This window comes from Garra rufa, chromosome 14 (genome assembly GCF_049309525.1).
Source record: "Garra rufa chromosome 14, GarRuf1.0, whole genome shotgun sequence".
Taxonomy (NCBI): domain Eukaryota; kingdom Metazoa; phylum Chordata; class Actinopteri; order Cypriniformes; family Cyprinidae; genus Garra; species Garra rufa.
The window spans coordinates 19432222-19446024 of NC_133374.1; the positions used below are offsets into that span (position 1 = coordinate 19432222).

Here is a 13803-nt window from a genome sequence, read left to right on the forward strand (position 1 = left end):
CGGCTGCTGGTAGCACAGGCACAAAGAAAGTGAAACTACAACCAGCGAGGAACAGCTACGAGAGATACTGAATGACAATTCCATCACCTATTGAGCAACTTGTAAGAATGTCTTATCACACTTTATAGCAGTTCATCAACACAAAGATAAAAAGGCTGCTAGCATTCCAATATTTCATGTTTAACGCACAGGTGACATCTGCTAAATTAGTCAGGAAAGAGAACACTTAATCCTACAAAGCTTACTTAATCATACTTGTTAGATTATCGACATAATCAAAACTTTTGCTGAAAAACCAGTTTCACACAATCTACTGCAGACCTTCTGTCATCTAATGGCTAATAATTTTTAGCATGTAAGACACATTTTAGGATAATTGTGTCAGCTTTTAGAATCTTTTTGCGTGATATCTTTAATGATGTTTAAGTACACAAAATCTTTTATATTGTTAGTTATATTGCAAGATGAACATTTGCTGGACCGAACTTGCTGGTTTACTTGAAAATTAAATTAAGTATTAAATATTATACACTACCAAAAAAAAAAGTTTTTGAACAATAAGATTTGTAATGTTTTTTAAATTAGTCTCATCTTTTTACCAAGCCTGCATTTATTTGATCCAAAGTACAGCAAAAACAGTAACATTTTGAAATATTTTTGCTATTTAAAATAACTGTTTTCTATTTGAACATATTTTAAGATGTAATTTATTCCTGTGATCAAAGCTAAATTTTCAGCATCATTACTCCAGTCTTCAGTGTCACATTCATTCCACTCATTCTAATATGTTGATTCGCTGTTCAAGAAATAATAACTGATATTCTCATTATCAATATTTAAAAGTTACATACTATTTTTGATAAATAGAAACATCCAAAGATCAGCATTCATCTGAAATAAAACGTTTTTGTACCATGCCATTCAAAAGCTTGGAGTCAGTATAAATTCTTTATTTTTTGGTTAAGAAATCATAGAAATTAATAGTTTTATTTAGCAACAACGCTTTAAACTGATCAAAAGTGATGATAAAGACATTTATAATGTTACAAAAGATTTCTTTTTCAGATAAATTCTTAACTTTCTATTCATCAAAGAAACTTGAAACAAATCTAATCAGCTGTTTTCAACATAATAGTAAATTAGTTAAAATAGTAAATAAATGTTTTTATAGCAGCAAATCAGAATATTAGAACAATTTCCGAAGGATCATGACTGGAGTAATGATGCTAAAAATTCAGCTTTGAAATCACAGGAATAAATTACATTTTAAAACATATTCAAATAGAAATTAGTTATTTTAATAGTAAAAATGATTTTGCTGTACTTTGGATCAAATAAATGGAGGCTTGCTGAGCAGAAGAGACTTTAAAACATTCGTAAATCTCAAAAACTTTTGACTGGTATGTATGTTTTAACCATGCAATAGAAACCACAGAGCTTTAATAATAAAACTAAACATTTAAACATTATCTTACAAGACGAATTATTGTGATATATAGAGTGACAACTAATATTTACAAGCATTGTATGCAAGCTGCTTACTGTACTGTTATAAAAATGTATTTACATGACACACTATTGATCTTTTGTCCATCAGCTATCAGCAACTGCACCAAAATGCATATTTCTCATTTTTGTCCGGATAAAACTGGTTTGTTTTCCACTCATCATATTCTCAATATATCATACCATGTGAGTCATACATGATGTATCAAATATGATACAAAACAAAAAACATATGCAAACTGTTTCTAGACTGTCATGCTTTAGTTGAGGTCAAAAAAGCTGACCTACCCTGAATATGTTGATAAATAATTAAACAATTGCTTTACACAACTTACATCCCAGACAACCAGAATCGATAATACAGGTGCAAACACATAATGCCCACTCAAAACTATAGATACTAAACGTTACACGACTAAAATACACGGAGAAGAAACGTTGGCTGATAAAGGTAACGTTATACTTCGACCTTTATCATGAGATTTTATGTAAAACAAAGTAAAAATAGCTAAGTACTCGTATCAGTCCTGTTAAAAACCGCTCCCACATTTTGGGAAAAATTAAAAAGCTCGAAGAAAACAGGGATTTTAATTCATTTGAGTCATTTGTGTCACTTATTTGATGTATCATGTCATTGGCTGCTGTTTTAACTCCAACAGTAACGCATGAACACTTCATCTAAACTTTTTAAGTAGTTTTAGGCGCGTTCTAACACTGATATTTTAAATAAGTATAACCTTTCCTAATAGCAATTCAGGAACAACTCGCAAATCTGCTACCTCCTGAGTCTAAGTGAAAAAAGTAGCTGGAATAATGGTAACGTTAATATTTACGAACAATTACTGTAAATAATTCCCTTCTAAACCTGAAAACATAAAAACGCTTAAATGATATTAAAAACAGAGCAACTTTCTACTCAGTATCTTTTATGACTTAAATTAATGTTTTGACACTGAGTAGCCTAAGCTACCCAGCTAGCTGTGAAGAATTAGCTAAATTAGCACGACGAACAAACTCACCGAAACTACGGGCTGACACGAAAACAACCTGCGCTGGCATACAAACAGCTCGCGTTTGTAACACAAGTCGTTTTAAAGACGTCCTACCTGTAGTGAGAAGTGTGTCCGCCGAGAAATAAACTTCATAGAGTCGGTGAAGTTTCTTGTGTGTAAAGTTAGCTTAAGCGGGCTAAGTGCGCGTATCAGTCACAGAAACCCTCACGAGCGCGCTGCTCGTGCTCTCTGCGCCATATTCACACTCAGCCTTCATCCGGGGAACTGACCGTCGCGCACTGCCCCCAGACTGCAGTGCTCACAGTGTAGGCTACATCATGTATTATACAGCACGCACTATATTATGCATCACAATATGTAAGTTTGCGCATTCCAAAACATCTTTTATTGCTTTTAACAATGAGGTCAAGCAATATGTCAACTCGATTAAGCATTCTCTTAATCAAAAGGCAACAAAAACTGTGAATGTTTGTAAACACTTTGATATATTTTTGTAACCCCGTACTTCCCCTGGTAAAATGTGATGATATGTGTCTTGTCTATATTTTATTTTTGTTAAAACACCTGCAATGTTTGGAAAATGCACAATTTGTTATTTTTATAATGAAGACTGACATTCCTGTAAATTGTGCAATTGTTGAATAAAAAAAAAAAAAAAAAAAAAAAAAAATTATGCATCACAATAATCAGTTTAGTAGCAAATCTTTCAGTAATTTAACACAATGCAGTATTTTACCTAAGTTAAAATATTTATCGAATAAATATTTAAATGTTTTTAACAAAGAGTTTTTTTTATATAATTGTAAGTGACCATAAGAAATAAAATATTTTAAATGACAAAACGTGTTTTTTTGTTTGTTTAGTACTGACCTGAATAAGGTATTTCAAAAGACGTTTACAAAATAAGTTACATTTATAAAAATGTTTTATATCTTGATTCTTAAATACTGTTTTGTTACCTGAATGATCCACAGCTGATTTTTTTTTGGTCACTTCTTATCCTTAACAAACTGTCTGTTGTTCTTCAGAAAAATCCTTCAGGTCCCACAGATTTTTTGGTTTTTCAGCATTTTTGTGTATTTGAACCCTTTCCAACAATGACTGTATGATTTTGAGATCTATCTTTCAGACTGAGGACAACTGAGGGACTCACATGCAACTTTAAATATAGGTTCAAACGCTCACTGATGCTCCAGAAGAGTCACAATGCATTACAGTCAGGGGTGAAAACTTTTGAACAGAGATGTACATTTTTCTTATTTTGCCTAAATATCATATTTTTATTTAGTTTTGCCTTACAGAAGATACTAACATGTTACCCAGAAGACAAATTTAAGTAAAATTTACTGTGATCTTTAAATTAAAAAAGTTTTTTAATACATAGTTTTTCCGTCTGAAGCATCGAGCATTTGAACCTTCAGTGATAGTTGCATATGAGTCCCTCAGTTCAGATGGATCTCAAAATCATACAGTATGTACATATATGTAACCATGTTTACTATATGTAATGCTTGTGAATGTTTTATACATGAATAGATACTTACTATATGTAAATGTATTTTATGTTAAACACCTGTATTTCATAAATAAATGAATGAATGAATCTATTATAGGCATTGAAGAAGAAATAATTTCCTGCTGGCACAATGCTTATCACACATTATTTAGTCACTGATGACATTCAAGTGCTGCAGCTGGTCTTCAGCTGTTTCTAAGAATAACTGCATGACAACTGTTTATCCCTTCCAGGAAAAAACAACATTTATGTGGAAAAAGCTTATATGGAAGTTAAATCACAGTACCAATATGTCTTTGTTATTGAAAATAAGCTATAGGTCAGTCAGTCAAATAAAATGACAGATGGACAATCTGTGATCAATACAGTCATCGAGGTAAGTGTTGCCAAAGTACTTTCATGGGAGCTGCAACCAGCTGAGATCATCAGATCTGTGAAAACAGCAAATTCTTGTATTATGTCCTAAAAACTGACTTCACTTTTGAAATGCATGCAAATAAATTTAATAATTGCTTTTCAATTCTTAGTTATGGGTTATAGATACAATGATTTGAGGGTTTGTAACTTATTGATACTCACTGTGCCTGAGCCTTAGTGAACCTCTTCCCTATCAATAACAGTTCTGCCAACCTTGCAACAGCTGGGTCAAAGTTCATGCTGGCAGCTGCAACAACCTCTTCATCTCTGGATTATGATATAAACAGTGTTGAATAAAGAGAGATCCTAATTGCAAGATATAAACCACTTGATGGATGTTTAAAGGATTAGTTCACTTCCAGAATCAAAATTTCCTGATAATTTACTCACCCCGACGTCATCCAAGATGTTCATGTCTTTCTTTCTTCAGTCGAAAAGAAAAAACATTCCAGGATTTTTCACCATAGTGAAATTCAATGGGGATTAGTGGGTTGAAGGTCCAAATTGCCGTTTCAATGCAGCGTCAAAGGGCTCTACACCATCCCAGCCAAGGAATAAGAGTCTTATTTAGTGAAATGATCTGTCATTTTCAATTAATATACTTAATAATAATTATTTAAATTATATACTTAATATAATTAATATACTATATTTGTTTGACTTTTTTGCATTGTAAACAGGTCGATACTTACGCCTACATCATGCGTGAGGTTGAGCTAGTGACAGATCATTTGACAGGTTGTTTTTCTAAATAAGACCATTATTTCTCAGCTAGGATCATGTAGAGCCCCTTAAAGGTCCCATATTGTACACATTTCTGGAGGTTTATTTTAGTTGTTGATGTCCTTAAGAATATATATTTGCGGTATAAGTGCCAAAATCCATCTCAATATATTTTTACAGCTCCTTTTTTAGGAGCTCTGTCAAAAACAGGTCGATTTTGGCCCATCTAATTAATATTCATGAGCCTCTCTTCTGATTGGCCTGTTGTTTTCTGAGTGACGCACAGCCAGGCCAATCACAGGTAACTACGGTCACGTATGCTGTAAGCGAGCTCAGAAAGAGAAAAGTAAGAGAGCCTAGCCTGCTGATACTCAACAGGATATTTCAGAATGATCATTAATGTTGTTTCTTTTTCAAACACCGAATGCAGTAAGCTACATAACTGTTGCTTTAGTAAAGCCCCTTTCACAATGCGCGCTGATTTCTGGAAAATTACGGGAACGAGTGCTGTGTGAACAAAAGCCAGAGCCATAAAGGCAGTGTTGTAGTGATGATGCACGTTACCCTGCGACTCTTCACGACAAAAAAATAAGTGCAAAGTGGAATGAAGCAGCGATCAGACAGAGCCAGCTCCTCACTATCAGTGCTGAAGCACAGTTTGTTCAGGTTAGTTTCAGTTTAGTGAAACGTACGCATCGCATTACATCTCACATCCAAACGTCACATGTCTTTATGGGTTGTGTGTAAAGCATGCACAGATTCCGGAAAACAACTGTGAATGAACCAAATTAAACAACCCCGGAACAAATCATGGGACACATTATCCGTGTATTTACCGGAATCGCTGTGTGAAAGAGGCTGAAGTTGACGTGCCGCTGGTCTCTTATATTCACATTGTTCTGAAGCCTGTGCAATGATGTAGTTTCGACATCTATAGACTGAACAGGGTTTTCTCCACTTGTTTTCGTGTTGTTGTTGCTCAATAATGGAATGGATGCGTTGTTGTCTGGGTTTGACAAAAGGAGGGTGGGACGGTGGTTGGCGCTCGGGGCGGTGACTTGAGTCGATCGGACGTCACATCGTTACGGAAGTCACAGCGGCTCTTGAAAATGAACAGCTACTTTAAGCAGGCTGTGTGCAGTTTACTGTGGATTGACTGTTTTGAAACTCATATGGTAGTTACATAGCCCCTAGACCTTAGTTATCATGAAAAAAGCCAGGAAATTTCGATTTTGACAATATGGGACCTTTAAAGCTGCATTGAAACTACATTTGGGGACCTTCCACCCATTGATTCCTATTGAAGTCCTCTATATGTACAAAAATCCTGGAATGTTTGCCTCAAAAACATTCATTTTTTTCAACTGAAGAAAGAAAGACATGAGCATCTTGGATGACATGTGGGTGAGTGAATTATCAGGAGATTTTTATTCTGTAAGTGAACTAATCCTTTAATGCTTCTTCATAAACTATTAGCTTACTTGATATAAAAAGCCAAGAATTTTCTTTCCTCTGTGCTTCCTTTGAAAACAATTTGAGTGTATCCTTCTCCATAGCCTAGTAGAATTAAAAATAGATGCAGAGTTAAAATGGTTTCATTAAAATATATTTGCTCAGAGAAAGGAGATTTATCTTGGAATGATCACCTGCATATCGGAGACCTTTTCCCAACAGCATTGTCCAGAAATATGGCACAGTATTTATCGCAACCTGTTGATTCAACATGCTTAAGCCTGCGATTCTTCCTGTTGAGGACCACAAACAAATATTTTTCACATTACCACAAACACTACTACAAACAAAGAAAAAGTCTTGATCAATTTAATGTGTCCTTGTTGAATAAATGCTTTGAAAGTACAGTCAAACCGAAATTTATTCAGACACCTTTACCATTTCTCACATTCTCATAGTTTATTTGCTATAGTTTAGAAAATGGTGATAAAATATGATAAGAACTCAGTTAAATTCATCTTGATAACCACAAATAAATTACAGTCAAACCAAAAAATTTTCTGACACCTTCAAAATTTCTCACATTATCATAGTTTTTTGCTATAGTTTAGAAAATTGTGATAAGTTAAACTGTGTCAGAACAAATTCATCTTGATAATGTCTGATAACTTTCATAGAAACATGGTCATGTCAAAATGTCAAATCAAATTTTTGGTTCCAACTTTTACTGGTAGTCCACTATATGAAGACTTTTTGGGTATAATATGTCACAGTTTACTTTATTTTGCTATCTTCATTTATATAAATGAACTATAGTGTCCTGCACCCACTATTTTCAGCATAAAAATATCCAAAATTATATCTGGTGTCTAAATAATTTTTAGTTTGACAGTATTTCTTTTTTTAAACCCAATCTTTTGTATTTTTAAACATTCAGTTTCTTATTATTACTGTATATCAAGTGGTACCATGAGCTTGTGCCAACTGCCAGTGTCCAATATTGACTCTCTTATGGCCAATCAAAGGAAGTGGAAAGGACACCACATCTCCAGCAGCAAAGACATCAGGAACATTGGTTTTCATGAACTGCAAAACACAGGTGTCATAAAAACTGCTAGATTTTATAATTAAAGTGTGTGATATGAAGGCTGTTACCTTGTCAACAACAACAGCACTGCGTGAATCAATTTCCACAGATGTTCCCTTAAGGAAATCAGAGTTGGGAATGACACCTTTGAAAGAAACATAAATATAACCGTTAGAAATAAATGTCTTGGTTTCAGTGACAACAACAAAACTGTAATGCCAAAACGGTTTTTGTACATACCAATGCCCACAATTACAATATCTGCAGGAAGGACTTCACCATTTTTCAGAAAAACTTCCTTAACCTAAACAATTGTGTGAGTTTGTTAATAATGCACTTTTTTATGACATCAGCTCTTTAATTGTTTAGCAATGCGCTTCTTCTTACCTTTCCATTTTCTCCCCGGATTTCAGCCACACCATTACTTGTATAGAACTTCACATTTTTTTCTTCCAGCATCTTTAATAGAAGATAAACTACCTGTGGTTGATGACATAGCAATAAACCGAAAATTAAAAAGATATCAGTGTTCACTGACCTGCATTGTCATTTTTCCGATTTCTGAACCCAGCGATGACTGGAAAGGAAACTCACTGCTGCCAATAACAGTGATGCTGGCTGCCTTGTCAGACAGATAAGCTGCTACCTCCATTCCTGATAAATGAAAATTGAACGTCATAAGTTGCAATAATGATAAAGATTACTTCTCAATCTTAATTTGTATACCTATGAATGAAGTTCCAATGATGACGGCCTTGTTGCCAGCACTCATTTGATAAATTTCTGTTGCGTCCTTATAGCTCTCCAAGAATTTGATATTTTCAAGCTCAGAACCAGGACACTGCAGAGGTCTGGCTCTGAAAACAACAGTACACACTTCACTTTTGAATGTTGCAAAATATAGTTGCTATCACTATAAATAGTGTTAAGCATTTTTATGAGACTTTTATCTAAAAATAACTATGATCTAACCTGCCACCTGTAGAAATCAGGAGCTGATCATAGTGTTGGCTAGTGCCATCCTTGAAAGTCAGGGTTTTAGTCTCTGTGTTAACAGACATTACCTTTTGAGGGACAAATCATTGTTAATGTCCACAAATAGAAGACATGTGATCATAAAAAAATAAAAAATATATAAAAGAAACACACCTCTTTTTTAGTCCACACTTCAATTCCATGCTCTTGAAGGAAATCGTTTTGCCGTAGCAGGATCTTTTCAATTTCAATATTCATTGCCTAGAGGGGTCCATAAACACAAGTAAGCTTCATAAACAGTAATCTAGGAACTACACTGGTTTGTAAGACAATAGAGCGCCATTTAAATCTTATGATCTGTTTTTGTTTCATCTATGGTTCATGGATTGTTACCTTGCTAAGCTTGGTCTTATCCAGAGGCAGCTGCTCGTCTTTGGTAACCATTATAATTCTTCCTCCGTAATCATTCTGACGAAGGGTTTCTGCACACTGCAGTGAAGCTGGACCTGTAAAACACCAACACAAATCACAAATGTTGCATTTCATACCATGACAGACTAGATGTCCATGTCTTTCTTTCTTCAGTCAGCGATCAGCGTGTTGAAGGTCCAAATTGCAGTTTCAACGCAGCTTCAAAGGGTTCTACACGATCCTAGCCGAGTAATAGTGGTCTTATCTAGCGAAACGATTAGTCATATTCTAAAAAAAATACAAATTTATATACTTCTTAACCACAAATGCTTGTCTAACACTCTGCGATGTGCATACGGATCTTCATGCATTGCATAATCAGGTTGGAAAAGTCAAGCACCGTTAGCTCTTTATCTGTGTAATTTGGTTCAAAAAAGTAAAGTTTGAGCATTTGTGGTTAAAAAGTATAGAAAATGACTTCTGGTTTTGCTAGATGAGACCACTATTCCTTGGCTGGGATTGTGTAGAGCACTTTGAAGCTGCATTGAAACTGCAATTTGGTCCTTCAGCCCATTGATCCCCATTGAAGTCTACTATATGGAGAAAAATCCTGGAATGTTTTCCTCAAAAACCTTAATTTCTTTCCAACTGATTAAAGAAAGAAATGAACATCTTGGATGACATAGGGGTGAGTAAATTATCAGGAAATGTTTATTTTGGAAGAATTTGCTGACCCCATGCATTACACTGCAAAACCCTCTAGAGGGTGATGAACATCCAAGGATGAGGTGAAAGGTATACCTGCATGAAATAAGCATTAAATATATAAAGGTTTGTCCTGATAATGTATCTATTCCTTACCTCCTCCAATCAGAACAACTGTGTGACAGACTCCAGGCACTCTACTGCTCATTTTTTTGACACGCTTCGTCAGATTCTGAGAAATGCAAAAAAATGAACAATTAATGATCTTGTGTGGAACCATAAAATAAAATCATAATGGTATGAGACTAACCTTTTTATCAGTGGTCACGTAAACTTTACCTCCCTGAACTTTGACCTTAACAGAACAGGACAAATAGATAAAAATAACAAAAACTGATAAATATGACAGGTTTATGACATTACGATATACACTACTAGTAAGATTTTAAAGTTTTTTTTAAAGAAGTCTCTTCTGCTTACCAAGCCTGCATTTGATCCAAATTACAGCAAAAGCAGTAATATTGTGGAAATTTTTTTGTATGTAAAATACTGCTTTCTATTTAAATATATTTTAACAAATAATTTATTCCTGTGAATAAAGCTACATTTTCAGCATCATTACTACAAAAATCATTCTAATAGGCTGATTTGATGTTCAAAAAACATTTTATTATTATTATTATCAATATTTAAAACAGTTGAGTAGATCTTTTGGGGGAAAGAAATTATAAAAAGTAATATTTATATTTAGCAAAGATGCTTTAAATTGTTCAAAAGAGATGATAAAGACATTTTTAATGTTCTAAAAGATTTCTATTTTCTATTTAGAGTTTTTCTGAACTTTCTATTCATCAAAGAAACCTGAAAAAATTGTACTCAGTTGTTTTCAATATAATAATAATAATAATAAATGTTTTTGAGCAGCAAATCAGAATATTAGAAGGATTTCTGAAGGATCACAGACTGAAGTAATGATGCTAAAAAATCAGATTTGAAATCACAGGAATAAATTACATTTTAAAATATATTCAAATAGAAAACAGTTATTTTAAATAGTAAAAAATATTTCACAATATTACTGCTTTTGTTGTATTTTGGATCAAATAAATGCAGATGAGCAGATGAGATTTAAAAAAAAAACATCAAAAATCTTACTGTTTAAAAAATGTTGACTGGTAGCATAGTTTTAAAAATAAAGGTTCCTGGTTTTTGCAGTAGACAAACCATTTTTGGAACATTTCTGTAAGCAGTTTTCTAAACAAACCATTATTTTTCTTAGTGTGATGCACATTTTAATAATCTGAATAATCTTTTCTACTACAAAGAACCTTTTGTATAACAGAAATGTTAGAAAAGTTCTTCATAAAACCATCTATATCAATATAGAACTTTTATTTTTGTAAAAGTGTATTCAATCATGTGGCATTTAATCATACTTTAAAGGTAGGCAGGCAATCCAATCCTGGAAATTCCTCAATATCTCCAGTTTTGGTATTGAAACACGCCCCATGAAACGGGCAACGAACTCGATCTCCAACCAACGTACCTACAAAAACAGCACTCCATTTATGATCATTAGAAACACAATGCCACTGACTTAAATAATGGCAATGTAACTGGATAGTTCAGAAAAACGACAAAGGTGAAAGACACAGAATGATAAACTGAAGAAACAAAATGGCTTTCATTGTACTTACAGTGCTAAGTAAACATAGGGCAGGGTTATTTATTGTACTGTTTGTGTCAGACTACCTTTGATAAGTGGGGCGCCATAATGACTGCACAGACCACCCACAGCAGTAAATTCTCCATTATTGCGCACCAACAAGATTTTATTCTGGTCCACCACAACCTGTTTCATTCTGTAGGACGAACCCAGGTGACATTGTTAATTAAATGAAATGAACTGTATTATTTATTTTATTTTATTAATTAAAGGGATAGTTCACCCAAAAATGAAAATTTTATGTTAATCTGCTTACCCCCAGGGCATCCAAGATGTAGATGACTTTGTTTCCTCTGCAGAACACAAACGAAGATTTTTAACAAAAACCGGTGCAGTCTGCCAGACAAACAATGGGCGTGGATGGGCATCAGACCTTTAAAAGTAAAATAAAAAACATGCACAGACAAATCCAAATTACACCCTGCATCTCGTGACAATACAGTGATGTCCTAAGACATGAAACGATTGGTTTTTGTGAGAAACTAAACAGTATTTATATCACTTTTTACCTTTGATACACAGCCACGTCCATCTGTCATGAGCACAAGCTTGTCATCCGGCTCGTTACACGTGTAGGCGCTCTAGCGTAGTATACGCAAACGCCGTAAGGGGAAATAGGTGAAAAGTCCTGGATGAGTTTGCAAACGTATTTTAGCTTTAAATCAGTTTGAACAATCAGGATAAGTGCAAGTAATTACCATTTTAAATAGCCACAATACCCACAATCTCTGTGCACTGTGTAAATGCAACAGATCGCTTCCGGTGTTTACGTATACTACGCCAGAGTGTGCACACATGTAACGTGCCTGATGTTAAACTCGTGCTCATGACAGTTGGATGTGGCTGTGTATTAAAGGTAAAAAATGATATAAATACTGTTCAGTTTTTCACAAAAACCGATCGTTTCGTGTCTTAGGACATCAATGTATCGTCACGAGCCGCAGGGTGTAATTTGGATTTATCTGTGCATGTTTTGTTTTACTTTTAAAAGTCTGGTGCCCATCCACTTCCACTTTTGTTAAAAATCTTGGTTTATATTCTTCTGAGGAAACAAAGTCACCTACATCTTGGATGCCCTGGGGGTAAGCAGATAAACATCAAATTTTCATTTTTGGGTGAACTATCCCTTTAAATAAAATAACTAAGATAAGCATACAAGTGTCAAGGTTGTTTTTTTTACTTTGCAAATGAATAAAAAAAATACTTACTGTCCATCCTGCAAATCTGACTCTAAACACACCATCTCAGTAATCTCATCACACTGCTTTGTTTCCATTGTTAGTGTTATCAGCTGTTTAAGAAAAAACGAGCTAATTAGTAATGACCACGGGAAAGTAACAACGGTTGTGACTGTTGAACAGGTGTGTGTATATTAACTTTATACACCAAAGCACGACTGGTAAATCAACTTCTTCTGCTGTTTAGCTTCAAGGATGAAAGAAGAGTTCAAGTGCAGAGAATTCACCGCTCATCTGTAAAAACAAAACGCATCATTAGGGAAAACTGCGCTTGGCATCATCGCAACGCGGTTACACAAGAGATTGTACAAGAGAAGAAGTAATACAGTTATTCATTTTTTATAAGGAAAGCGCATTGCCAGCTGTCAGTTGCTTCGCAGAAAACTGAAACAAAACACCCTGAGCTGAGATAACTTTTAACACGACAACACAATACACACACACACATATATATATATATGTAGCCTACTTACTACAGGCTAATGTTGCTAGTATCGCGCGTCGTCCTAGCGTGCTTTTTTTATTTTCCTATTTCTAGCCTACCTGTCTCGACGATGCTCTCAGGTTCGCAAACTGCTACCGTACCTGTCCGTTTCTTTGCAGTTCATTCAGGATAAACCAGTTAAATCGCTGACACCTCATCATGACACAGCAGAGGCGAGGCTGAGAGCCAATCAGCGAACATGGCGGTGACATCAAAATGTGCGAGTGATGCTAGTAATGAGCCACTTCTGTGATATAACTTCTGTTTTCTGTTTCTAATGTGCATTACTGATAATGCGTGTGTTAGTATGAAAACAAATAAGTAGAGAGAGATCTTCCCTTTTTCCAAGATCAAATTCAAAATAGTAGGGTATTGAAATGTTAAACAATAAATAAATACAAAAATCAATAAATGCAATGCTTTATTAAATGTAGTAGTAGTGGTGGTGGTAGTAGTACTAAGTATTAATAGTAATCTTTAAGAACTCTTTCAGTGACTACATTTCTAGTAAAATAAGTTCGTTTATCAGTAATATTACAGTTTTTATGTG

General features: G+C 34.4%; 2 protein-coding genes across 2 annotated transcripts in view; both read right to left on the reverse strand.

The window, feature by feature from the left end:
• Positions 1-2744, reverse strand: part of pak4 (p21 protein (Cdc42/Rac)-activated kinase 4) — a 36514-nt gene extending 33770 nt beyond the window's left edge. The window contains exon 1 of the mRNA XM_073817624.1: positions 2613-2744. The gene's annotated coding sequence lies outside the window, so the exon portion shown is untranslated. The remainder of the gene's footprint in view (positions 1-2612) is intronic.
• Positions 2745-4179: 1435 nt separating this feature from the next.
• aifm4 (apoptosis inducing factor mitochondria associated 4) lies at positions 4180-13001 on the reverse strand. Its single transcript, XM_073818019.1, has 18 exons — positions 12740-13001; positions 11558-11667; positions 11242-11351; positions 10116-10160; positions 9962-10037; positions 9083-9195; positions 8864-8950; positions 8687-8778; positions 8441-8571; positions 8253-8368; positions 8102-8173; positions 7955-8018; positions 7783-7859; positions 7596-7713; positions 6822-6920; positions 6657-6732; positions 4615-4719; positions 4180-4466 (listed from the first exon to the last, which is right to left on the reverse strand). The coding sequence occupies exons 1-18, from the start codon at positions 12805-12807 to the stop codon at positions 4433-4435; spliced, it is 1593 nt and encodes a 530-aa protein (XP_073674120.1). The 5' UTR covers positions 12808-13001; the 3' UTR covers positions 4180-4432.
• Positions 13002-13803: the final 802 nt, after the last annotated feature.

Excerpts from the sequence above, each read along its gene's own strand:
- aifm4 (XM_073818019.1), bottom strand. The coding sequence starts at position 12,807 with ATGGAAACAAAGCAGTGTGATGAGATTACTGAGATGGTGTGTTTAGAG. Across the intron at positions 8,951-9,082 it reads ATAAGACCAAGCTTAGCAAG|GCAATGAATATTGAAATTGA; the intron begins GTAACAATCCAT and ends GGACCCCTCTAG. Across the intron at positions 7,860-7,954 it reads TATTGTAATTGTGGGCATTG|GTGTCATTCCCAACTCTGAT; the intron begins GTATGTACAAAA and ends TTTCTTTCAAAG.